This window comes from Phodopus roborovskii, unplaced genomic scaffold, assembly GCF_943737965.1.
Source record: "Phodopus roborovskii unplaced genomic scaffold, PHOROB, whole genome shotgun sequence".
NCBI lineage: Eukaryota > Metazoa > Chordata > Mammalia > Rodentia > Cricetidae > Phodopus > Phodopus roborovskii.
The window spans coordinates 13,270,049-13,297,757 of record NW_026126629.1 but is presented as its reverse complement, the minus strand read 5'-3'; the positions used below and the strand labels follow the sequence as shown (position 1 = coordinate 13,297,757).

The following is a 27,709-nucleotide window of genomic DNA, read 5'->3' as shown; positions in this document are numbered from 1 at the left end:
ATCTCATTAGTAACAAAATTAAACAAATGGGTACATTAATAATCCATCACAAACTGTATTACTTTTGTCAGTGCAACTCACATTTGCCCTTGACCTACCTTACTATGCCACATGCCTACAAAAACATCAGTTACAAATTGTCCTGGAAACTTTTATGTTTCCTGTAATTTAAAACAATTGTGAGACAACGTGCTTATGAAAGGCTCAGACTGATAAGCCTTTCATATGTTAGTATGTGATAACAATCTTATTTTTGCTTATCCATCATTTTAAAAGTTCCAAATGCAAGTCTTATTCGTGGAAGACGTGGTTTTCAAAATGAGGGTTACTCTGTGGCCTGGAACACCTGTAGTATCCACTTAAAACACTGCAGTTCTGTCTGGAATGTGGCATCTCTGCTGCTGGGCCTCCCACAAGAGCCCACGGGGCCAGGTGCACAGCCAGCATATCTAGTGTTCCTTCCACAGTAGTGACTGGCACCTGAGATGTGACTATGCTCTAGAAAGTCTATTGTTACTTGAAATATTACCAAAGAAGCAATTTTCAGACCTAAAGTGACTGTCAATGAACTAAGTAGCAAGTCATGCTTCAGAATCTGGGAAACAGCAATTCCATGTTTCTAGCTGAGGAGCAGAAGAGTCTGTGAGGACTCTTCCTTTTATCATTTTTACACAGGATAGATATTAAGTGGAGAGCTATGGGGGGGGGTGACCCATAAATGAAGAAAAGGGTCTGGATAATCTGTCTCTCTCCAGAGATTACCTGGAAAGAAGGTCTTCAAAATGGTAGATTTTGTCTGAATAAGAGAATGAGATGGGAGGAAGGCAGTCACAGATCTGAATACCACAGCAAGACTTCAGATATGAGATCTACAGTGTGAGGTGGTAAAAAGGGAAGTTAGTTTAGAAAGACTGAGAAATCTCAATGTTAAATTTTTCAAACTACAGCAGAAAGCAGGGTACTACTGTTATGTGGCGGAAGAGTTCTTGAATATAGACATATATGTTTATTTATATTCTTGAAATGCACATATCCCTGTTCTCAGAGCAAACATAATAGAACATCAAATGGAACAGTGTGAGAATTAAAGCACAGAATGGAACGAAGCTGGATAAGAGTCAGCATAAACCACCTTACTGCTGTGTTCAAAAGGAGAAACAGAATACAAGGAAGGGTGACTGTTCCTAAAGTGGCCTTCAGCTCCAGGCAGAGGACCCACTCAGTGCTGCACACACACAGCAACCAGCAGAACCACTACAATGCCTCACCTCAAAACCACCAGAAGAAATGCCTGTCTTCTGTCTGACTGTCCTTTCTGTGGGGAAATAGTTTTAGAATGAAAACATAGAACGACATGTATAAGTGAAGACAATGAAGTGATCACGCTCAACTGAATGAAAAGACTTGAGTTACTGAAAGCCTGTGATCACTAGGAAGTCTGAAGCCTTGAAGGTGAGAGAGAATCCTTAGAGGAAGCAATTGCTACTGTGAAACTTACCAATGAAGTTTTCCTCAACTCTTTCTGTGACACACAAACACACATATATATCTCCACTTTGGAGCAATACAATGGCATTATGCTTTTATCAATTTTTCATTAATACCTGATTAGGAAATAATTATATATTCTTTTTTGTGTGCAAAACTTTATTAAACATGTTTCTGACTCAAGGTATTTTATATATGGACTGTTTAAGAATGTCAGAAAATTAAAATTGTGTTTTCTCCCTTGCATAGCTTTCTAATCAAGGTAATTTCTTCTTATATTCATGATCCATCCTAATATTGTCTTAAAACAGATACTTAATTCAAGAGGAAACCAAAGATGCTATCAGTGAAGATGTGGACTCTCAGTCCTGAAATTCTCAGGTATCATGGCTTGAGGTATAACATGAGTGTGGAGGGGAACTTGTAAATAAAATTTCAGAATTAAAAAAATAGCAGTATCCTATATGTTATATAAGAAAGCTATAAGAGAAAACTGTACAGAGACAAGCACATTTTTATAATTATGAACTTTATTTTTTATTTACTAAGCCAACACGCTCAAGAAAGACTTTACATCTGGTTTCCATAATTCATTTTACAGGCAAATTCTAATATACATTATGTACTCTGAACTGGATTGTAAAATCAACAGGGAAAACAACATTGCAGATACTGTTTCTGGTTTTAGTCATGACTAAGTTCTCAAGGCCAGCACTACTTATCATGGCAATGCACTACCAAGAAGAAAGTGGGTGGCTTTTACTCAACAGTGAAGACACAATCTTTAATCAATTACATAATTATAGAAACCTCATAATCATCTATCCAAATGTATCCTCTCAAATTGCTGCAGCAGAAACTCACAGGGACCTGTGGAAAGACCAACTGAAAATAGAACTCAAGCATCAGAATCAAGAAAACAGCAAGGCCACCATCTCCAAGGAAAACCTCGTGTTTTTATATTACGGCGATACTTCATTTTTTCAAATGTGTGCTTAAGCATGCAAACGTAACTACCCAAGCTAACTCAGCAACACAGAAGCTACAGTGTGAATGGAGGGTGTGGAAATGGTGCTGCAGTCTTACTGGCCTGCAGGATAAGCTCGTTTGATCCCAAAGTGCATCCCAGGAAGCTGATCAGATTACTCTGGTGGCAAATGGGAGGAGCGCCAGTGTCTGGAACACCATGTATGGCATGGGACTTTTCAGAAATGACAGTTACTGGAAACAAGTTGTCTTTGATACATTGAGTAAAATACTTAAAAGGGACAATGGACATTCAAAGAAAACTTAGTGCTATCATGGGTAAAGTGGCATGCTGGGATACAGTTCAGTGAAAGGCTGTACAGCTAGCTTCCTTCAAACAGCAACATTGACAGGGAAATTCATTTCACTAAACAAAGCCACACCCACAGGAGGCAATTTGATATTTCAGGCACAACTACAAGCAATTATGCTCAATTAAAGTGCATATCTGACATTTCTCTCATACTCAAATTTTTACTTACTAAAATGCTTAGTAAGTTCCCTAACATCTATATAAATACAACAGTAGTCGATATGCCTGAATATACTGCACAAATGAAAAATGAGACTCCAAAAAAAGAAAAATAACAGGTAGACAGTCTGTGATTAGAAATCATCTATTATCCTTTGTTGGATGCCTTGGAATCATCTGGACGTATGCCAATAAACATCTTAGTCAAGCTTCCTTTGAACAAACTCAGGGCAACATAGCAGAACTCTAGCTCAAGAAACAATCATTTGATATGCATCCTTTAGAAGCCAAATGAACAATTCTGTGTATTATTTTCTTTTCATAAATGTAAAACTCACCCTTGGCACTTAGAATTCACCCACTCCCACTATCTTCTCTGACAGAACAGAGTGAGCTATGTTTCTGTGAAAGACAGTTGGCAGAGCATTGGTTTATAGATGCAATCAAAAGATCAAGCTAAATGTGAGAGCACGACCTCAGCTTATTCAGCAGGGCTATGACCTCATCTCCACTTCTCAGTATTACTAGGAGCAGACAAGATATTCTTGCAGCTTTTACAGAAAACTGCAGGCAAATGTTCTATGTTGTTTGTGAATGCATCCTAGATATTTTCTCTAGGTAATGTATTTGAAGCATACATTATGTTTTAAAAGATACTGATGAGGGCTGGGGACTGAGCTCACTAGGGTAGAGTGCTTGTCTGAAACACATGGAAGTACTGGATTCAACCTCCAGTGCCATATAAAACCAGGTGCAGTGGTGCACTCCTATAAACCCAGCCCTCTGGAGATGGAGGCAAGAGATAAAAAAATCCAAGGTTATCTTTGGCTACACAATGAGTTAGAGGCCAGCCTGGGATATGTGAGGCTCTTATCTCAAGGAAAAAACAAAAACAAAAACAAAACAAACAAAAAAACCAAAACTATGTTGATAAGCCTCCCTATCTATCAGGACTAAGGTTCAACAAAGTCCAGAGAGTGAACTGGCAGATAAACATTTCTGCAAATTCATCAGGGGAAAAATAAAATTATAGGCCAGAGATTAGAATAGACAAATTACTGGAATCAACATTTTTATCTAATAGACGACAAAGACATTTCCCTTAGACAAGAGGGCTATAAATAAATTTAAAAATTTAAACTTTCCCCTAAGGATAAGGCCAACTTGCAAAAGTATTTCACAAAAGTCTATACAAATATCTAATAAAAAAAATACATTAGTATGCTCTATTGCAGGGAATAGGGTATGATTGTAGCTGATAGGCAATGCATGAGCAGTTTTCATTCTCCATAGGGGAAAGCACATGTGCTTACATACAGCTGCAGCCAACCTGGCTCACTTTCATGAACGAAGAGATGCTTTTGCTCACAGCATGATGATGCAATAGCACCTGGCCTATGTTCAGGGTTATCCTGAGCATCTGTTCTTCTCTGATTAAAGTGCTATGGTGTGAGACTATGTTCACCCATTCCCAAACCCAAGAAAGGTCAGCTCACCAAACAGCAAATTTATTTGAGGGGTTGTGACATGTAAGGGAAGACTGCCCCCAATTGGCAGCAAATGTGACTTTAAAGCTTCCCACAATGCATTTGATACCATGCTTTTCTTTGTAACCTACTTACATTTAAAAAGGAAGCCCTAGCAGTTTCACTGTTTTGGCCATAATTCCTTTTGATACATTTTGTTGTTGTTGTTTTTTAGCCAGCTAATCAGATACCAGCCTGAAGATGGCATGGGTTGGGCAACTGCTTGAGAAATGGCTGGCAGCATGGCTGGGTTCCTGTACATGGTTACCTGGAGGCCTCACAGCTACCATCTGCAGCATCTCTTAAGGAAGTACAGTTTCCTATCTACAATTTCGTTTTTCCCAAAATCTATGTTTCAAGAAACTGTCCTTCAAAAATAAAAAAGGGAAACTCAGAAAACCCAGAAAAGAAACTTATTGTGATAGTCTTAAATTTATATATATTTTCTTAAAGTGTTTTAACTCACTTTTAAAGAAAATGAGCTCTAAATTCCTTATATTGCATCAAAATTTTGTGCAAATATTTCAAGTCCATTATTCTAGTCTTCAGATATTAACAAATAGTCCAAATAAATACAAACATTATAATAAAGACTTAATTTAAAATTTTCAAAGTATGTTGTGGAAACCTAAAATAATATGATGAATCCATAAATTAATAAGGTTTAAAACACATCAGCAAAATTCTAGCACCAACAAAGGTTACAAGCATTATATCCTTAGGCATCTCAAGCTCTCCAAATTTACCTAATAGCAATGTAAGCAAATAGTACATGTGTATATGAAACAAGGTGTTACATATAACAAAATATATTTGGTAATAAAAACTGTTAGCCTGGGGAATTTCTCTGATAAATGGAAAAATGGTAGGACTATATTATTGAGCTTAGAAAGGAGGGATAAAACCTACAAGGAATCCTCCACTAAAAGCCTGGTCTTTAATCATTGTGGAAATTTTGCATAGATCTCATAAGCATACGAAACACTATCCAGTACCCTGTTTATGGACAATCATCTTCCATCATCACTATGGATCTTTAGTTAAAAGATCAACCACATTCACAGTAGGAATAAGTAGAGGGGTGGTGTTTTGATAACCACAGTTATGGACCACAACAGGACTAAATTAGCAAAGTACATATATTGCCTGATAAATGGAATACTTTGACTTTTCTGGTGTGCAGAAAGAGGGCTGAATAGTATGACTTGGGCCTCTGAGATGGATAAGTAAACTTGTGTTTACCTGAGACAAGAATGTGCAAATGGTATATAGTTCAACTAGGATAGAAAATGGAAGAGCCAAACTATTAGAAGCTTCTGCCTTTTAATTTTAAGATTTGCTGTAATGGAACCTCCAACATAGTAATAAACTGCACATAACGCTATTAACAGAGCAGACTGTTTTCAAAAGACAAAGTGGCAGGTGATGGCTATGCACTTAATGTATCTTTGGTTTAGGAAGACGAGAATATCGATTAGAGGCCACATAATCCCCAGAATGCAAATTGCTATGTGGATTCTGCAGTTCTTTTGATCGTGCTAATGGCCTTGGGATGCTTGTCTTGACCTGGAAATTTTGAGGCTCTGGTTGGGGATTGCTTATTTGTTTTTGTTTGAATGAGCCAGAAGGGGGACGGAGTTTAGATACTTTCAGATTCAAATTATTTGAAAGATTGTTGTGATTAGACGTTGGCTGATGTTTTGAATTACATGGTGCGATTACTGGTGCCTTCTTACATGTGGAAGTCCTACTTGGTGATGAATCAGAATCTGGAGGAGGTGCCAAAGAACTCAAGTTGGATGGCTTTGAATGCTGCAAGGACTTGGGTTGAGGAGACTGGTTTCTTCTAACCCTCTTTGTCTGGTTTACCGTACTTGACTGGGAAGGTGTCTGAGGAGGAGTAGGTACAATCTGCATGTCACTAGGTTGATTCTTTGCCAAATGATGAGGCTCTTGAGCATTCATCAGGTTCGTTTCTGAAGGTACGTCCTTCACCACATCCATTGGGAACTGTGGGCTTGACGAAAAAGGACGGTCTTCCAAACCATAGCTGTTTTCTTGTTGCAAGCCATGTGTAAAGCTTCCATCTGGGTGTGCACCACCCTGACACATGTCTTGGACTGTGTATTCACTGTGGGCCTCGATATGTTGTGGCTTTATTAGTTTTCCCTGGGCGTGGTCTGTAGGTCTGGGAAGGCTGCTGGAAGGCTGTAGTACTTGAGGCTGTTAAAATTTCAAAAAAAAAAATTAACAATTTATATTAGAAATTTACCAAGAATAAATGAAAGTTCAATTCCAATTAAGCAAATACCTACTTATTATATTTTAATATGGATAATATGTGATTTTTCAAAAGTAAAGAATGAACTGCAAGATCCAAGCAAACTCATGACATACATTAAAATGATAATGCAAACAAAGTGATACAGGCAGCAAACACTGAACAAGATCCAAAATTAAATGGGACAAAAGAAACCCTTTAAGTATTTAATGAAGAAAAAAAAATCTTTGCACCATTAGATTCATTATCTTCAACCTTATCTACAAGGGATACAGAGAAAAATTTCATTAGTACTTTGAATTATTTCCTTAAGTGACCCTCACATTTAATGGTAACCTTTAGAATAGTGTCAACTTGATTTTATGCACATCATTGTTTTGCCTGCATGTATATATGCACAGCACATGTCCCTGGTGCCCTTGGGAGGCTAGAATAGGACATCAGTTCCCCTGTTCACTAAATTTCCAGATGGTTGTAACATGTCATGTGGTTGCTGGAAACTGAATCCTGGTATGTGCAAGAGCCTTCAGAGCTCTTAACCACTTAGTCATTCACTTCTCCAGCTATTATGCATTTTAAAGTTCATTTTTATACACGTTTCCAAATGCTGTATCCCTTTTAGCAAGAGATACATAACACATGGAAAATTCTAACGACTTGCAAAGTGTCCCATAATGTGCAAAGCATTAAATTCAACCCTTAGAGCACCAACAACCCAACAGTCTTTTCAGTGGCAGCTAAGAGAACACTTGGAACTAAAACCAAAGCACAGCAGCCAAGTTCTCAAGGCCTAGCAGCCTTGCATACCCTCAACAGCTTACTATGATACTACCTACATAAACTCCAGAGAATATGTGACTTCCATTAGTTAGGGTTATCCAGTAAAAACTGTACAAATGGGCACAGGGGTAAGTTAAATCAGTAATCATTTATTTCTTCTCCCACATACATACTTTCTATTTAATAGTTTGGGCTAAAATGTCAAAAACTCTGGGTTTGTTTTTTAGAGAATTTTTCACAAAAAAACAAAAAACAAAAAAACAAAACAAAAAAAACTTTTTAACTATGCTAATCCACAAAGAAACCTACACAGTGTCTCTCATATCTCCTGCTGCAGGGTCCGACCTATATAACTTCATCAGTGTGTTCTTTTACTCCTTGCCCACCAGTAGAAGTGGCTGCTCAGGGTCAAAAGTGAGAGACTGAAGTGGCATGGCTGGGAGTGACTGGGAACAGGACTCAGCACTCAGGAGGGACAGCTGAGGGCTGCCAAGTACTTTAAATGGGAGTAGGGTGCATAAGATATCAATCCAGTCATTCCAGCATGGAGGAGGGAAAGGCCAGCAAGTCACAACTCAGGAGCTGTGCACAGCGGATGGCTTTGAGAGAGGTGTGTGAGTATTCTTTAAGGGTATTGTCCTTGACAGCTTAATGAAGCTACAGCAGAAGACTCTACACCAGGGAGAACGTGGGCAACACAAACTCAACTTGACAAGTTACTATATTTTTAGTCTTTAAAAAGAATACAATGTTGGAAGGGGGTGGAGAGGTGAGGGTAGGTCTGGGAGGGGTTAGTGGAATGACTGAGGGGTTGAGAAAGATCAAACCACATTGTATGCATACATGGAATTCTTGAAGAACAAAAGCATTATATTTAAAAGGTGAAACAAAACCCCAAATTAAACTGTACAAAAAAATGAATGTTAACATTCACTTTAGCTGTAGAATGTTTAAAATAAAACTAGCCCAATTGCTTCCTAAAGTGAACTATCAAAATTTCAAAGACAGTGGGCATTTTTCAATTCATTACCATGGAGATGAGCAAACTGTCCTTCAAAATGAAACGTACTAAAATATCACTGGTAACTAATTTAGTAGATTCTCCTGAAGGTTTCCTAGTGAGCATGTAAAAGCAAACACGCATGACAAAAAGACTTAACAGAAAGATCAGGCAGGGCCATACTAAGGAAGTCAGAGTCTATTGAAGGTGGGGGCCTGGAGAAGGACAGCACTGATGGCCAAGTGCATAGTGTTTTTCTCTCTTCGTACCTCCAAACAGAGTAGTTTCCTCACACCAACTTAAAAGACCTTACAGCAATTTCAGAACTGAAAATATCAGTGACAATTTTAAAACATGTATTTTTTTTTTTTTTGGTAGCATGTTTATTGCCCTAGAAATAAAAAAAGGTGCTACTGGCCTACAAATGTATTTTTTTCTCATTAAGACAAGGTAATCAGAGCACCAACCTTCCAGACTCATTGTGACCTGAACATGGCACAGCCATTTGCACTACTAATTACTCATATTCCCCACTTCTAATGGAGAAACACATGGAAACACAGCAGAATCAGAAAGATGTGCTGCACGTATTCAATATAACAAAGTTCCATTTACAAGGCTGACAATTAGAAAGTGACAAAGTTTCTAAGAATATACCACGCTGAATCTTTTATCTGAGGAAATGAGATGACATAGTTAAACAAAAGTCTAAATTATCATCTATAGCAGTCTGAATGTAATTGTCCCCATAATCGGAGGTATGGCTTTGCTGGAGGGGGTATGACCCTATTGGAGGAAGTATGTCATTGTGAGGGTGGGCTCTGGGGTCCCTTTTGTTCAAGCTTCCCTTGGTATGACTTTCAGTTGATTTCCTGTTGCCTGCAAGATGTAGCTCCAGTATAACATTTGCCTACATGCCATCATGATCCCTGTCATGATGATAGTAGGCTGAACCTCTGAACTGTATGTGAGCCACCCCAATTATATGTTTTTCTTATAAGAGTTGCCATAGTTATGGTGTCTCTTTACAGCAATAAAGACCCTAACTAAAACAGAAGCTGGTACCAGAGACTGGAGTATTTCTGTGATAGACCTGGACATGTTTTTGTTTGGAATAATATGGAATTCATGTTAGGAAAGCAGTAGAATGTTTTATGCACTATTTAATGGGCCACACTAGTAGGAACATGGAAGGCAGTGGTGCTAAGAGTTGTTTGAGGAGAAAAGGAGCATTAGAAAGTGGAATGGAGCTAAATCTTGTATTCAAGAAGATAAATGGATTAAGAAATGGAATACAAGGAGTGATAACTTTGAGGCAAGATCCACTCAGATAAATTACCAACTTGTATAAAGGAATTAATGCAGAGTTTGTAATGTGCCCGACTAGTTTTTGGTCTTGCTTTAGTCTAGTATTTCCTCGGTACGCTTCCTTCCCTGCATTTTAGAATGGTAATATATATCCTGTGCCATTATATGTTAGAAGTATGTGATCTGCTTTTTTATTTGATTTTACAGGGGATTTCATAAATCTCAGAAGAGACTTTGAGCTTTGGACTTTAAAACACTGTTGAGACTGTGATAAACTATGAGGACTTTTGAAGTTGGACTAAATGTATTTTACATTATGATGCCGTTACAAGCTTATGGGGGCCAGGGAGTGGAATGTGGTAGCCTGAATAATATAAGTGAATATAACTCCATAGTCTCATAGGGAGTGACACTCTTAGGAGGTATGGCTTTGTTAGAGTGGGTATGGCTTTGTTGGAGAAAGTGTGGGGGTGAGGGGTTCTGAGAGTTCCTATGCTTGGAATAGTACCCAGTGAGTCGGTCAATTTCCTGTTGCCTCTGAATCAAGATGTAGAACTCTCAGCTCCAGCACCATGTCTGCCTGCACAAAAAGCCATGTTCCCTGCCAAGATGATAATGGACTGAATATCTGAAACTGTAAGCGAGACCCCTCAATTAAATGGTTTCATTTATAAGAGGTACCACAGTCACTGTGTCTCTTCACTGCAACAGAAACTTAATGAGGACATCATCTAATTAGAAAATAATCCACTATTTCTATAAAGTAAATAATGTGAATTTTATACTTGATATAAAATTATTTTAGTAATATAGTTTCCCTACCTTAAAATGAATGCCCTATGTTTGAAAACTGTGATTTTGGAAATTCCACTGTTATGGACAGAAAAGGTCTCTTTCAAGGAGAATATGAAATTGCTACACTGTGAGGTCTAAGGCAACAATAGTGGGAGAGGCATCCTGCCATGGACTAAATTGCCACTAACAAACAATAATGTGCCCACTAACAGCTACAAAGCACTTAAGTCTATTAAATCACAGTATTAGGAGTGAGAAACCTGGAGTTGAGCACAGAGCCATCCCTGGGCTTGACAGAGCTTGTTAAGGAGGCCAGGCAAATAAATGACAAAACCACTTCCAACAACATAGAATCAAAAAGAAAAGAAAAGCCTTACTGGAGGAAAAAAATATTAAAAAAAAATGTACAAAACAATCTGGACTGAGGTTTTAAAGGGTGAGCAGGAGTTGCTAGGTAGACAGGTAGGGAGGGAATTCTAAAGCATGGGCTGGTGCATGGCCATGGCTAACAAAGACCTCAATGATCTGCCCTTTAGATGTCATGAGAATGTGGAGAGAACAGTGCTGGGTGAACAAGCAAGGCTGATGCCTACAGGAACTTGCTAAATAATGAGAGCTACTGATGAATGCTAAGCAGAGATCAGAGGATACAGTGCTTCAGGATCTCACGTTGAGGGAGCCAGTGAGAAACTCAAAGTTAAAGAATCATGTGGTGAGCTACAGAGAACACGGGTGGGCAATCACCAATAGCTTAAATAAAGTTTTAAGTGTAAAATCAGCACACTTCGAGGGAAGGAGACAGGGCAAACAGATTTGAAGAGAGGCAAACTCATAGTATTTCCTGTTATCTGGGCAAGGTATCTGGGGAAGCACCTACTAGTCCATGCATTTCATGGCTTTAGCAAAGCTCACTAGACTCATAACATAAGGCAACAGAAACCAAAGTACCATTGGGGGATTCAGGCAGCCTCCGGTAGTCACAAATTAATGTACTTGGAACTTGTGCAGGGTTTGTTAGGAAAGTTCTGAAATGTAGACTTGTGTCCGGTGCTTCTAACTAGACTCAGTAGCTGCAAGTGTCACATAGGAGTTTTAGATAAACAAATGTCACCATACCATTTTACAAATTCTCAGGCTAAATATCAGTAATAAGCACTACTTGGGAACTACAAAGGCATAATGGTCATCTTTAGAATAACCTAAGATGCCTATAAGAACTGCTTGCAAAGATAACCAGAGACCATGTGGCTCCTCATGCAGGAGCTACCACACTATTTTTCATAGTAGTCAGTAGTATTTGTCGCAAAGTGGTGATTAAATACATGCTTACCATAAAAATGAGCAAGTGAATATTAGATGTGTATTCAAGAATGGTTCATCTGGCCATGGACTAGCAAAGATGACTGGTTAGGTAATTAATGATTAAATAAAAATCAAGCTCTAAAAATTAATGAACAGATAATAAATCTGGATTAATAGGAAATAAACCTTCTTTTCTTAAAATGTTTGATTTTATTATATATTAACTTGAACAGATGTGTCTTTCATAATGACCTACAAGCTTAGCCATCACGTACTCTTTTTTCCTTGAATAGGCATTTCTGGCTCAGGAGGCAGGGAAAACTATCTCAATGAGCATTTAGCTATTTCCTTATTCCAGTAACAACAGATAAGTATGCATGCAAACCATTTAGCACCAGGCTTTTTGACACATATCACCTATGATACTTAGAAAGTTAAGCATAAAAAGTTCAAGGTATGGCTCTTTCATAATTGGATCTGGTAGAATAGCCAAGATAGTTGTCATATGAACATAAATTAGTTGCTACAGAACATGAGGTTTCTAGGTTCAAATACATAGTACAATAAGGTTAACCACAGCCATGTGTTTTAAATCAAAAGCAGGCATGTGTGACATGCCAAAGCTAAGTTTCCTTTACTTCCTTCCTGGGTAGATGAACTGGAGTTAGAACATAAGTCTATTACACCTTTGGAAGAATTACCAAATGGCATCTATGATCAGGCTGATGTGAGTCTGAGTTCTGGATCTATTCCTTACAATTAGTGAGATACCGAGCAAATGATCAGAGTGCCATGAAGTAGAATTTCACAAATGAATTTCTGCAAATAACAGCAAGTCTAACACAATGTTTAGCACTTACAACTACTGAAGTAAAGTTACACTCTTGACTGGGAAGCAGGGATTTCCTTCTGCCCAATGGCAGAAACCCCAATTCTAAGTTTAACTGCATGTTGTCTACTCTGCCTGAGACTTTGAGTGGAAGGTATCTGCCTCTTCTTTTTCTAAATGAGGACACTGACATTTAATGAAGTAATGTTCAAGTTTCACACACTTCGGCAAGTGGCAAGTCAATTTTCAATCATCAACAAATTTAAAATACAGCACTAAAAAGTGTTACCTTTTGGTATTTGTTACAAATTCATGGGCTTTCAGAATATACAGCATCACCAGAAGATTATCTTAGATTTAGGGGAAGTGAGAAATCTACACATTCAATACCATCATACAGGTAACAGCTTTCCTTAAAAATTCCATACTTGGTTCTTAGTTGACTCACATCAAGCCCAAGCCCATTGGTGGAGTAGTCCTCTGGATAGAGGTGGAGCCGCGGGGACTCAGTGGAGGAAACCCTGAGGGAAGCTTTTCATCGTTATTGCCTCATCCCACCCCAAAGGTCTCTAGAATTACCATTTTGGGTTTCATAAGCATCCTTCTCCTCCAGACACTAGCAAAAGAAGATGGCAGCTAAAATGTCAAGTCCTGAGTAAAACTTCCCATAGTCTAACGTATAAAACAGGAACCATTTAAGTATAAAAATGTTACTGTATAACACACATGAAATACCTAAAATCATTTCGTTGCTATTATTAAATACACTTTAATACTTCAAAGGAAGATGGGAATGGAGCCACCTGTAACATGCCTGTAATCTCATGCATGCATACTCTGACATGCATCATGCAAACTGGGAGAGAACAGAAAAGCAAAACGTGACCATGAGGAAGGTGGTAGGAAAAAATCTGAAATTGTACTGTACCACGCTTTGTCAGAGAAGTAATGGACTAACTTCTCAACTCCTTGCCAATGGCACAATGGGAGAGCAGAGACAAGAAAAAGACAGGACAAGGGCATCAGAGACCAGACAGAACACCAAGGGTTGCCATGACTGGGCAGCAGCCAAAGGTATCTGCTCTGCTTGTATTTTTCTAGGCATTCCTCATTTTTGTACATAGTATATTTGCATATAGTAAAGCATGTTTAATATACTTTTATTTTGGCTAAAGTGGTTTACAAGTTAGTACAAATATTCATATCCATAGAAAAATATTTGACACTTCCTTTACTCTTACACAAAGGAATCACTTGAAATTTACCATACACAATACTGAAAAAAAAAAAAAAACTTTAGCACAAGTTAATACTAACATTTCAAAGACCTAAGATTAGTCCCCATATAAACTCTTATGAAGAAAGAAAAAAAAATATGTTTTTCTAGTAATAAAAAAAAACTTCTATCACAAAACAAGGCTAAATAAATTTAGTGTTTGCTAGTTCGTTTTTATTGCTGCAATGGCATTAAAGACCTTTAAGGTGTAATTGGACCTCAACTTAGAAATGGTATTCTAAATGATACATGAGGTTCTACACATCACTGTGAAGACAAATTATTTAAGTAAGCCCTTCTGTAACTGCTTCAAATTAAGCCAATCATGGTTCCCAGTGATCTTTGAAACCAAGAATACTTTTTTGTTTTCTAGATTCCAGAATGGCACCTCCAGATCTCAGAAAACTTGAGGAAATATGACTAGTATATGTTACTTAAAAATTCAGAAAGTATGGAATTCACCGATCCTCTGAGCTTATAGCCAATTGACTGTTTTAAATTATCAACATGAGTGGGAATGACTGAAGTATTTACTACCGAGGCACAGTCACATGACTGAATCCATGCCACCATCTCATAGAGTCTGTCACTACCTAGCAGATGCAGACAGAGAACTTTGGGAGAAAAGTTCTAAATTGCTTAACAGTAATAACAATCCCACTGGTGTAACCAATAGGGTAGGGTGTATGTGTGCAATGCCTCAGCAGCAATGGCTGCCTAAAGAAACACTCCCATTCTCTGCTGAGCAGGCGCCACAAAAAGCTTCAGACAGGAAGAACTAATTGCTATATCTGCCACAATTGCAGCTGCTGACAGGAAGTAACACATGTCTGGGTTTATGGGAAGTCCTACTAGACCATGAGTTAAGTGCACATTTCTAATTAACCAATCAATAACTATTGGCTGCAAAATATATATAAGATTACAGGAAAAATTGGCTTAATGTGTAATTAGTTCAATTTCTACAAATTGTCTTAGTTTCCATTTCAATCAATTATTGTATTTTTTATGAAAAGTCACTCCCAAAGCCAATTCTCATAAGAACACAACAGCTGAAGCAACAATGCATATAGAATTGACTGAAGTCACATGTTGGAATCAGTCAGACTGGGCCATGTAAATCAAACCTATCAGCATGTCTGGCATAGGAACTGTTCCTATCAAGTGGGCAGGCCTTAGTAAATGAGGTCCTTCCAGAGCTCTGCCCGAGGAAGTGCTGGCATTGGATTGTACACAATAATAAACTCCACTGCAGTAGTTTATGTGGACCAGGAAAAAAAAGACTCAATCAGAACTAAACCCAAGTGATAATACACTGTCATCCACCAAAAAAAAAAAAAAAAAAAAAAGGGGGAGGAAGGGGTGATTTCAAGTTATAGTAACTATGTGAAAAATGTTTACATGATTTAAACATATCTAGGACTATAAAGATTCTTATTTTATAAGACTAGAACAAAACACATAAAATTACTTTAGTTCTTTTAGTTCCTCTATAATGAGCCACTATATTATATGTCAAAAGAAATTTTAAATTTTAAAGAAAAGGTCATCTATAATAAATTGCAAGATACAGGCTCTGGTCTGAGCATTAAGTGAAATTCTGCTGTGTTTTACTTATCTGAGAAAATGATTTATTGATTTACACTTTTGACTATAAAATTAGAATAATTAATAGCTCTGAGTTATTGTGGAGATCAAGTGATAATTTAAAAAAACTTACACATTATATGCTATCTTTATCCTTCTCTTAAATATATAGCTATATTTCATAAGCTATACATAAAATTTTAAATATTTTAGACATCATTTTCAAAATGCAGTATTTAATTATTAGATTAAGGGTATGGACTCTAAGACAGTAATTCCTGAGCCCCAAAAAATAAAAATAAAAAAAAAATCAGTGAACAAGCTGGTGAAAATCAGCATGTTAGCAGCAAGTGAGGCAGGTGAGGTCAAATGAATAGTATCTGGCTGAACCAAAGAATGGCTCTCACTTGGGGCTCATCATCTTCAACTATAAAAAAAGGTTCCTGGCAAATGGGTTTAATCCTCAGGAAAAAGCACTCAAAATGATAAAGATATTTTTAAAAGTATTTTCTAGGATAACATAAAATTTATAAAAAGTTGCCTAAGTGCTCTCTCTCTCTCTTTTTTGCTTCCTAGTTTCCATGTGTGTATTGGTATGTACATGTTTGTGTATGCACGTTTTTGCATGTGTATATGGATGCTCAAGGTTGACACCAGGAATCATGTTTGGTCATTCTTCCACCTGATTCATTGAGGCAGAGTCTCCCAATCAAATCCCATGCTCGTTTATATTGCTGCTAGTCTGCTAGGTAATTTGATCTGAAGACCCTTGTCTGCTCTCTCTGAGGCTGAAATTATAGGTGGACAACCATACCAACAATATTTATAAGGGTTTCTTGGGATCAGAACTCAGCCTCATGCTTAAGTGTTTTAACTGATGAATCATGTCTACAGATCCTGTCTAAGATTCTTAATCTTCTTATTTAAAGTTGATATATTAAGCCTATATTCACTCAGTCTTATATAGGAGGCATGATTCAGCGACTTTTTTTATTGCAAGTTTCTAACACTTTTAGAAAAAAAAAAGTCACCAGAGAAGAAAATGAATATATTATGTTCTAAGAGAAAGTATTGGATTACAAATACATATTTGCATCCAATAAATCACACTGGGCTGCAAAATAAACTTATCATCACTTGTCAAAATTATTTGTTAAGTATCACCTGAAGGTTACACAATAAAAGGAAAAAACAAAAACTATAAATTCTGTGATTTCAATGTAATTCTGGTAAACATAATTAACATTAGGATATAATTTTAGACATCAAGTATCACATCCAATAATTGCTGGATGATTAGGACACATGGAGATGTATTTCATGTGTTTTGTTTCCTTTCCTTCCCCTCTAGCTGTTTGACACAGAAGACAGAGATACAGAGAGTTCCTAAATTCTTTCAAGTAAAATAACCAAGAGAAAATTCTGAAAGGGATGGTAGGCATATCAACAAGTAGGTGTTGTTCTTAAATATGATTTGATGCACCAAGTGTGGCAAGGGAAGCTATGTGGACTTGTCATTAAGACTTTCTATTTGCAAGAACAATTCTTAATTTCTTCCTTCTCTGCATTAGATTACTCATCATTCTCAATCCAATGCAAGTGGGCATTAGAGTAAGAGTAACCAATGCCAGTTAACCCAAGTGACCACTGACAGCAGCAAAGATCTCCATAAACCTAAACAGAAACTGTTTTCTGCTAACCTACAATTTTTATTTGAAGTGACAAGAAAAACAGCAAAGTAAATATCAGTATTTATATTTTATAATAAAATTTTCACTAGAATACAAGTGAACATTTTCAGAGAAAGTCATGTAAAAGCCAGGAATTTCTATATTTATCTCCATTTCCTTGAGTTATTCTTAAATTCAGCAAGAAGATTTCTGGCCAGTGTAGCTTAGTGAAATGGCCTGGGCTACATACACATTCTGCATTTTTAGAACAGGCTATGTTTTCACACTGGACTATCTATTCTTACAACTTAAGAAGCAAACCAGACTGTCATTACTAAAGACTGAGCCTCAACTTCTGACCTCTGCACTGATGATAAACACAGTGCACTTTAGTCAATGCTCAACTTATTTTATTTTATGTACATTAGTGTTTTGCCTGCACATATGTCTTTGTGAGGGTGTCAGATCTTGGAGTTGTAGACAGTTGTTAGTGGCTATGTGGGTGCTGAGAATTGAACCCAAGTCCTCTGGAAGAGCAGTCGGTGCTCTTAACCTCTGAGCCATCTCTCCAGGCCCATGCTTGACTTTTAAAATGAAGCATTATAATGAAAGAAAAACTCTTTAACTACCTTCTATTATTAATAATCAACTTCTATAAAAACTGAGTGCTGGGAAACATGCACTAGTTAAATGTAGAAAAAGACAGTATTTTGTTGAATGTTCATTTAGTATACAAAAAAAAATCTATTCTTATACTCTCTATAAAATCACTGGATTCATTCCTATGATTTCATGGCCTTACTTCATCATACAAAATGGGGCGGGGATAGAAAAATAAGCTTTGTTAGCACATTGCATTGGCTATCCACAGGGTGAACCTCAGATAATAAGAGTTGTTAAAACACCTTTCTCTTCCAAAAGAAACTCTCAAACTCAGTGAGAGTTGCTAAAGGGTGTGGAACGAACCTGAAGCTAAGGCTAACAAGACTGCTATGAGCATCTCTAGAGAAGGACATATCCACCCATCCCTGATTAGCTAGCAGAGCTAAAGCATACAACTAATCTTTCTTTTTTCCTAATCTGGAAATGCAGAAAGAGGTTTGACCTAGCAAAATCAGAGATCAGTCTTGATCACAATAGTACACAATCAGACTCTAAACAGAAGGCCAATGGCCAGAGGAAGGGGTAAGAAAATTCTATAGCTACTCCAGTTAAGAAATTAATGAGAGGGATACTTCCAGATACATACTTCAAAATTAATTTTTAAAAGTTCCATTTGCAATGCAGGCCAATTAATCTTATTTCAATTCTATATTGCAGCTAGCAGAGACATAGCAGGAAAAATTGGTGGAGAGGAGGAGGACATGAGAAGGGGACTTCAGTGAGCCCAGAGGCAGGTAGGGTGATCTAAGATAAACCTGTCAAGCAGTGCTGGTTACTGACTACAAGCCTCAAAATCCATTATTTGTTAATGGGTACTGACTACAAGCCTCAAAATCCATTATTTGTTAATGGGTTTCCTATTACCTCACTATCTTATTACTCTTCAGCCTCTACATAAAAGAACTAGCTTCACAATACCCTGTTACAGTCTGCAGGCTCTACAAACTCTTACTTTTCATCAAAAAAAGAAATCACAGGAAGAGAGGCACCAACCAAACCATGTCTTATCTGAGATTAATGTTAATCATTTATGATTTTGATAAATCAGGCTATAATTAAAAAATAAATTATATACTCTTAAAAATACACTTTAGACTCTTTATAGATCACATAATGAGAATAAATCCATGAAGAAGGTATAGAACTAACTCTGATTGACTATTTTCATTAATACTAACTTTTTTTTGGAAGGGGTGACTTTTCAAAAAAGATAAAATGCAGCCAAACTTACCAGGTATAGTTATACATAATCTAAAGCAGTCAACACAGGTGGAAGGTCAAGTGATAACTGAATCATTAAGTGTTAGTAAACATGCATATATATTCCAAGCCATTGTTTCTGTGCTGTGAAGCGGCTAACAAATTATAAAGTCATATTAGTGTTTTTAAAAAAGGCCTTGAAACGTTTTATTTAAAGTTTTTAGATGGCAGTTAAGTACAATCAAAGCCTTTGCTTAGGAAGTGTGCAATGGTCTAGTAAGCCTGGTCCCTAAATAATATGCATCTGTCTATCGAATCTGTGGATAATGTGCACATTTTCAAAATAACTTGACAAACAGCAATTTTACTCATATTTCACCATCTTGATAAGATCTGTTTAAAGACAGATGCATGTCAGTAGGTCTAGGGTCACCAGTAGAAGGTTTCAACAGTGTTAAGGTGGAATTAACCTCTGACAGCTTTTAGGCCAGAGTAGAGGTTTGTTTGCATGCGTCAAGGTTAAGAGAGCAGACCACAGGGAGTGCTCCATAGCAGGTGCCTGCAGGTAGCTCAGGAGGGAAAGAAGGTACTGGAGAGGGACAGGTCATGCAGAAGGGAAATACCATGAAGGGGAAGCCAGAGCAAGATGGGAGTGAGAGACACAGACTCACTCTGTCTGCGATGCGGTGGAACAGTCCGTGGCATCCCCTGGAAGGAGCCCTGCCAAGGAGAGAAGGAGGGGGCAGAGTACCCACCCTGTGCAGAAAGAGATGGGGTAGGGAGGCATAATAAAGAAGGGAACCAGAGAAACCAAAGTCATATTTGTTTTCACTTAAAATAACACAGCAACAGTGTTAATTAGAAGTAAATTTCATTTTTAACATACAGGCAGCTCATACTATTAACACATCCAAATTCAAACTCTAGTTGTCAAACATTTTTACAGAAAATGTGACTCTTTTTGTAATTAACACACAAATAAGCTTTTCTGGCATGTAGTAAATCCATCATTAAATATCTTTTAAAGTATTAGATTATCTACTATTTTGAAGAAGAAGAACTGTAAAAAGGAGAATAAATTACATTACTAACATATAGGTAACATTAATTTATGAATCAGGGAATCAAACATTATCAAACAAATACACTTATTTCTTTTCAAGTCACAGATTTTCAAAAGATTAGAACACAAAAAATAAAGCTAGGGTTAGAAATAATTAGGATATTATGACAATACATTCTTACAAAGTGTGGCATGCAAGCCATAGGTGATGCTTGCTTTTAGTATGGATAACTAGTAGCTCCTTAATTTGGCGTAATCATGTTTTATCAAAATTGGAAGGCATTTGTATGTCAGATGTTGAACAGCACAGAATCAAAGACATATTTTGCCTCAACTCTCCACTGTAGCCAAATTAAAAGATATCCGCAGATAAAACTACAAAACACAAATGAAATGGTTCTAGTACTAGCAAACTTGATCATAATATATTTTATTTTATAATTCATCAGAGAAAATACTGCTCCGTCCGACACACTCAGCTTCAAAAATATCTTCCATAGGTCTGGAATAAATCCAAATTGAATGACAGACATTTATAAACAGATCAGCAGATGGTTGTAACAGCCATGTATAATTTGTTATTGGCCTTGAAAAACAATTCTACGCAGTTAATGGTTTTATATATAACTAGAAATCGTAAAACATGGTTGTTTCAAAAAACAGCAGAAGACATGAAAATAAATAATTCTTGTGTGCTGACTTCTGCCTGCTAGAATGTGATGTCTCAGAGGCAGAGATGGCTCCTGCCAATATTTATAAAGCTAACTGCAAAATACTATAATCAAAACTCAATGCCTGAAAATGATTAACATTACATAATGCAAAAGCAATTGTGTGATACCTCACAAATGTTACTTGTTCAGACATTGAAGTATGTGTGTGTGTTCACATAAACAAACCTCTTTGAATGACAAATATAAATACAACAAAAAATAAATAAAAGACCCCTTGGCAAAGAAATAAATCCTTTAATTCCCTTTGAGTACTTATCTCCAAATACCCATATAAATACCTGAGTTACAATTTGGCAATTCCTAATGAGGAGGAAAGTGGCAAATTTGAGTCTAAAAGTCAGACAGTTCTTTAGAAATGTTAATCAATGCCGCTGCCCAGGCTCCAGTTCAGGAAAGCACATGGGACAGTTTACTCAAAAGACAAATCTGCAAGATACACTATTGTTTCAGTTACTCTGATATACTATCTCCCAGGCCGAGAAAGAGGAAACTGATTTCTTGCTAGTAAAATTATAAACATTAACTTTTAGAAATCACACATATGTGATATGCTTTTTTGATGCACCTATGGTAAGTTTTCTGATTTTACAAAAATAACTTGACTCAGTAAGTCTACAGCACAAACACCTAATTCTTAGAGAAACGACTGCTTACAGATGAGTACACCATATTCCACTTGTTGGGTTGATATGTTACAAGTGTCTCTACTACATTCATCATTCAATGTTAGAAATAACTCCAAAAGAACATTCTGAAACGTATGGAAGACCATCTTGCCATGCTCCTCTCATTGTAGCAGTCGGTTATTAAACCAGGAGAGAGAAGCAGAATCAGGCCCAACTGTGAACAGTTTCAACACGTAACATAATAGTCTGCATCTTCCCACACTTGTTTTGATAGTGATCCAGGCCAGCTGATTATGTGACAAGACAAATAGATCCTTTAGACCTCTTCTGTCTGACAGGGACCAAGGGTTAAATTCTTAATTATTCAGATTAAGGTGTTGAAGCAAATGCTGGCGGGTAAAAAATAGTATGTCCTGATAATTTGGAATTTAATGTGCAAAAGGACTTTCTATCTTTAAATGTTAAGGTTAACAATATTAGAAATACATAGAGTAATAGAACTTATTCCTTGTCTTATTTTTTCTCATCCAAATTATTTCTGCAATTTTTAAATTAAATATAATTACATCATTTCCCTCCTACTTACTTTCCCCATATGTTCTAATCCTTCTCAAATTCATGATGTCTTTTATTTTATTATTAGTAGTAATAGTCAATATTAAATAATGCTGTAAAGACTATGTTTAAAAAGAGTGACAAGCTCTGCTATAAAGCACAGCCTGGCTTTTTAACTGTAGCCATCCTTTCATCAGCCTTCAAGCACTGGAATCAACTGGACTGTACCAACCACAGCTGGCTCTATAACTTTATATATTATATAAATGAACCTTCAGCCAGGCTTGGCTGTGCAAGCCTGTAATACCTAAATTTAGGAACAGAGGTATGTGGAAGTCTGTTGAGTTCAAGGCCACCCTGCTCTATATCAGGCAGCCAGGGCTAAATAGTGAAGCCATGTCTCAAACAAGAACAAAAACAAAATAAAATGAACTTTGGTTTCTCATAGCACCAGCCTCCCACAGCATTCCCGAGTCATGCAAGTATTTGAACAAGTTGCTTCTCAGTCTTAGCTTCCTTGTGTGGAGAAATAAGATCACTGGCATCCAGCATACTGTTAAGTCACAGGAAGTAGGCATCTGGTGGGCTGGTATTATATCTTTTGCGACCCTTAGTGGACAGAGCTTGGCACAGAGGAATAAGCCACAGGTATCTTGTCTGCTCTACTGCTTTGCTTATTATTTCTTGTGGATTCTCTACTTCAGGTATCTTACTTATAGCCACGAGGAGATACCTCACTCCACTCAGACAAATCTCCACAGGAAATTCATGTCAGCTTCAAAGCATTTGCTCTTCAACCATTCTGCTGTCACTGGTAGCTATCTATCAAGGTGTCCATCTATTACCTTTCCCGTTTCTTTCCACCTCCTACATGGCTTCAAACAAACCTAGTCAGTAAATCTCTCAGCCATTATCCTTCCATCTTTTACTGCAATCAGATTTCCTCCTTCGTGTTTTTAGATAACGTTCAAATGGAATTCACACAGAAAGTCCAAGAAGATGCTATAATCAAGAGACTGTAGCAATGTCAAAAACACTGAAATGCCCCAAGGTGTTATGAGAAAATATGAAAAGACATTGATTATAATCTGTTACCTTCTTAAAGGCTTTACATTTTTTTTTAATTTTACTATAGACTGCAATGATTTTTAACTGGCCTTTTCATTTCTAAAAATCTGTCTTTAAAAAAAAAAAACCTAAAGATTACCAAACAAGAACGATGCTGCACCCCCTCATCTGTATCACCTGTACTCTGTCTAAACACGCTAGACAGGTAAATTCATTACTAACCTGATACTTAATATTACTGAAGTAAATAAACGAGCTGTAGTCCATAGGTTAGACTTTCTGATTCCGTACTTACATGAGCTTTCACACTAACTTCACTGCTCTCCTTAAGTCACATCTGTGTTCCACCCTACCTGTGAACCCACTGCCACCAGACTGTCTCCCACCTCTGCGTCTACTAGCAGATAGACATCTCACTCCTCCCATTATACTTTTCAAAACCTCTCCTCCTCAAAGGCTCTTCAGTGTGCTTTTGGAATAAGGAACCAATCACTGGTGGTCAGGAGTCCTAAGTTATAGTACTGTCTCAGCCATTTCTTTACTGTAGAGACTTAAGAGGCCATTTCCTATCTATAAAACAAAGGAATGTGGCCAGATGATATCTCTTAAAAAAAAAAAAAAAAAAAACACTAATGGAGGAAGCTTAAGTTCAAGTTTTTGATAGTGCTTGGCTAAGCACCTGACCTTTACGTCTCCCAAGATCATTGTAAAAATTAACTCTGACATGCAACTGGGGTGGTTCTACATCAGTTACTTTTACCTAGAGTAGGAGATAGATTAATACCATGCTTCCAGAACAATGAGGCTGGGGAAGCCAGGGTGATTATGAAGTCTAAGGTTTGCATAAAGATACAAAATAGAACTTCTTATACTTAACAGAAAAGCTAATCAATGATGTTTAAAACTACACTCCGTAGGAAAATTGGAGATCAAACACCCATGTAGAGGCACTGGGCATCATAACTTATTTTGGACTTGTCTCCAAACATTTCCATACCCTTTAACATCTAGTAGAATTGGGGGATCTTTGTCTAAGGATGCCATTTGCTTTCTGTAACTTAAGTCCTACCTTTACCATCCTTCACCATACTCTTGATTTAATCTAGACTTTCCCATATCCTCCAAACTCCTCGAAATTTGCACTGATTTATATCAGTGATTCAGTACTTCCTTCAGCTGTTTAGGAACTGAGGAGCATGCATTTATCTGTGTATTTCCTTCTCTCATTCCCCCAGTTTTTTCCTTCAAGAACCACAGTGAAAGAAGATGTTCAAATAAGCTAGTTTCTATTATCATATCATCCCACATACAGAGAAAGCAATTACATATTATATGGAAAGAAACAAAGTAACAATTTTATAAAAATTAAAGCTTACTGTTAACTTTTCTAAGTTGGATTTACTATATTAACCTATGTATTTTTCTATTACTTTGTATTAGTGGGAGTCTGCTTCAATATAGAACACAAAAGGAGTCTCCAAGTGTACCAAGCATTCTCTTATTAATAAAAGCCTATTACCTACCCCATATAACAGATAATGACTAACACCCTGAAGTGACTTCCAAGTACTCAAGAATGAATAATACAGTACTTTTAGCACTACATATATTTTGATACATAATACTTACAAAAACAACAAACAATTTTAGGCAGATATTTCCTATTATTTCAAATAAGTCATAACCCTAACTATGTTTTTATGGATTAATATTTCCTAATTCTCTCAAAAGTTTGTAATTATAATAATAAAAGCTATATGGAAAAGTTTCAACACAAAAGGGAACATACCACATCATACACTTTCAAAGTGGGATATATTGTACAAGTAGGACCACAACATTACTTTTCCCACAAAAACATGCGATGAGAAAAGAGTAGACACTTCAATAAGATGGGCCACAATATGCACAATGGAAAAGCTACTAAAAGCACATTCATTTGTATAGAGCACACAAGAAAGCTTTGGAAAGCACATAACACCTAGGAAATAAGGGAAGAGCAGCTCATCTAAACACAAAATAGCTATGGCAGATTCAAAATTATTAGTGGTTAGATTAAAAAAAAAATCAAAGCAACACAACAAAATAGCAAAAGACGAAGTCAAGAACAGGTGACTTACAGGGATTCTTCTCCAGGGTGTCTGGGTAAATTTATCAGCATATATACACTTTTGATCTTTAGATTTCTGATGGCAGTTACACCGGGTTGCCTGGACAAAACCATAAATGTTCAAAATGTTTTTCTTCTGCACATACACATAGACAGACACTATATTAAGAAGAGCAAGCCAAAGTGCAATGCCACTCTGGCTACTTTCATGGCATACATGCCTACACCAGACTTCAAGGTCTATTCAGCTGCCTCCCCCTTTTCAAGAACTGGATTTGAGATAAAGCCAGTGAACTACAACATTTTGCTTGACAATCTTTTAAACTGCCTAAAAAACTCACTACATATGATTTTAGATATATGAAAATGTGCCACATCACTTAGATGGAGGATATATGCAGCAATCAAGGGCATAAGATAATGCTCTGAAAACTTATATTCCTTTTCTTGTTTATTTTGTTTGATCTTACTGTAAAGTACTCTCCTTGGCCCCCAACAGCCATGGATTTGATCAGATGTAACTACTTGCAAGAAAACGTTAAGATTGGTATTCCTTCAAAAGACAGGGTAGAAGGTTCCAATACCTCACCTGAGATTCTGGTCACTCTTTTCTGCACCCTCCACCTGCTATGTCTACCTCTGCCCTAGTTAATGTGGCCCTGTAATCTTGTGAGGTGCTAGAATTTATATTCTGTGGAATATTAACTCCATCTATGTAGCTATGGGATGAAAAGTCCGAGTGGTCTGAGTGCTTTGGGCTCATCCCTGCTCCTTCAAGCAACCCCTCACCCAAAGTCTGAAAGTAAACTAAGTAGACTCATTAGGTCCCCAAGACGGACTTTTTGGTGGAACTGTATTTCAGGCTGATGATGTGCCCTATAAGGAAGAACAGGTGTTTCCTTATAACTCTCCAGAGAAAGTGTTCCAGCAACAAGCACTACAGTTTCTTAAATGGATCTCTGATGGAACTCTACTGAGTATTAAATAAAAGCAGTCCACATGCTTTGTCTGTTCCTCTGTGCAGGGCTACACAGCCTCTTCAATAATTTTTTCCATACTGGAATATTCTGAATTGAAAAATAAATTCTCTACATAATTCTCATCACCTGCCTTTGCCCTGTTAACCATATCCCATGTTTGTTCCTATTCATTCAATCTTAAAAGCACAGAATTCACTATGCTACATCCTTGACATTCTGACTGAAAGCAGTACTTTATAAAGCTGAATTTGCTGTTATGTTGTTGTTTGATTCTGAGTAAATATTCTCTTTTAATTGTGATTTTTATGCAGTATGTTCATTTTAGTCTGGTCCTTTAATTATTACAAACTACCCTATAACTGAATTCAAGGTACTATACCAATGGTTTTCTCATGAGTGTTTGAAATCACAATTATAAAATTATGAAGATTCAATCAAGGCTAACCTGAGGAATCACTTACCATCATTCAGAGTTGAAGTATTTCCCTAGATTCCCTTTCAATATAACCAATGGTCAAGGCCAAGCACTCAGTGTCACTCTACTTACAGACAGAAAATGCCAGGTACTCATTTTATGTCAAAGTTGCATCGCATACTTTAAATGGGACATATGCATTCTAAACACAATGCTACACTGAACTCTGAGAGCCAAACCAATGTCAAGCTCTACTCTAGCCCCATCTTACAAAAGCAAACACAGCTCCTCATGAAGATCCTGTTTTACAGTGTTATAATACTTACAAGCCGATGCTCTAATAGTTGAATTTTTTCATCTTTTTTCTTTATTTCCTCTTTAAGTTGTTTTATTTCATTTAATAAATCTTCATTCTGAAATATGAAAAATACTGTTATATAAAATATTCTAATGTGAAGCATAAAGTCAATGAGGTCAAATAATGAATGAATGATTTGTTCATCTAAAAGGAAATACATTAAAATTTTAGAAAGATTTCATGATCTAATGGCAACTGACATGCAAACATTGGGCTAAATGGAAGTAACTGCTAATATTCATGAAGTTCTCATTTGAATTAGCATTTATGCTGACCTTGGCCACACAGAGATATATGCTGTTTTTCCTTTGCATTAACATAATAAAGAAACTAGGGTAAAGGTCATACAGTAGAGGAAATCACCATCCAAAACTTCAACTAAAATTTCAAGGGACACTTATAAGCTGTCAGGGTGTAATTAATGTATAAAAGAATTTTCAAGATTGTCTCAGAACAGAGGAAAAAAATACAAATATGCCAGATGAGTACCAAGGAGTATTCTGTAAGGAGACACTTTCCTAACAAGTGCTGATTGAAGGAAAAGGAAAGGCACTGGCCAACTCTGTCAACCACACATATCAGTACTGTAAAATGGAA

At 36.9% G+C, this 27,709-nt stretch overlaps 1 protein-coding gene across 5 annotated transcripts in view; it reads right to left on the bottom strand.

The window, feature by feature from the left end:
• Positions 1–2,000: 2,000 nt before the first annotated feature.
• Ccser2 (coiled-coil serine rich protein 2) overlaps positions 2,001–27,709 on the bottom strand; it is a 120,290-nt gene continuing 94,581 nt past the window's right edge. Inside the window, exons 8-12 of one of the 5 annotated variants that reach the window (XM_051206861.1) lie at positions 27,081–27,167; positions 25,370–25,459; positions 19,827–19,959; positions 13,736–13,775; positions 6,534–6,735 (exon numbers count right to left, since the gene is read on the bottom strand). In XM_051206861.1, coding sequence (XP_051062818.1) covers positions 6,672–6,735; positions 13,736–13,775; positions 19,827–19,959; positions 25,370–25,459; positions 27,081–27,167 — 414 coding nt within the window. In that variant the 3' untranslated portion in view covers positions 6,534–6,671. Of the gene's footprint in view, positions 6,736–13,735; positions 13,776–19,826; positions 19,960–25,369; positions 25,460–27,080; positions 27,168–27,709 lie in introns of all 5 variants that reach the window. The other 4 variants (XM_051206863.1, XM_051206862.1, XM_051206864.1 and 1 more) reach the window with 4 other exon arrangements.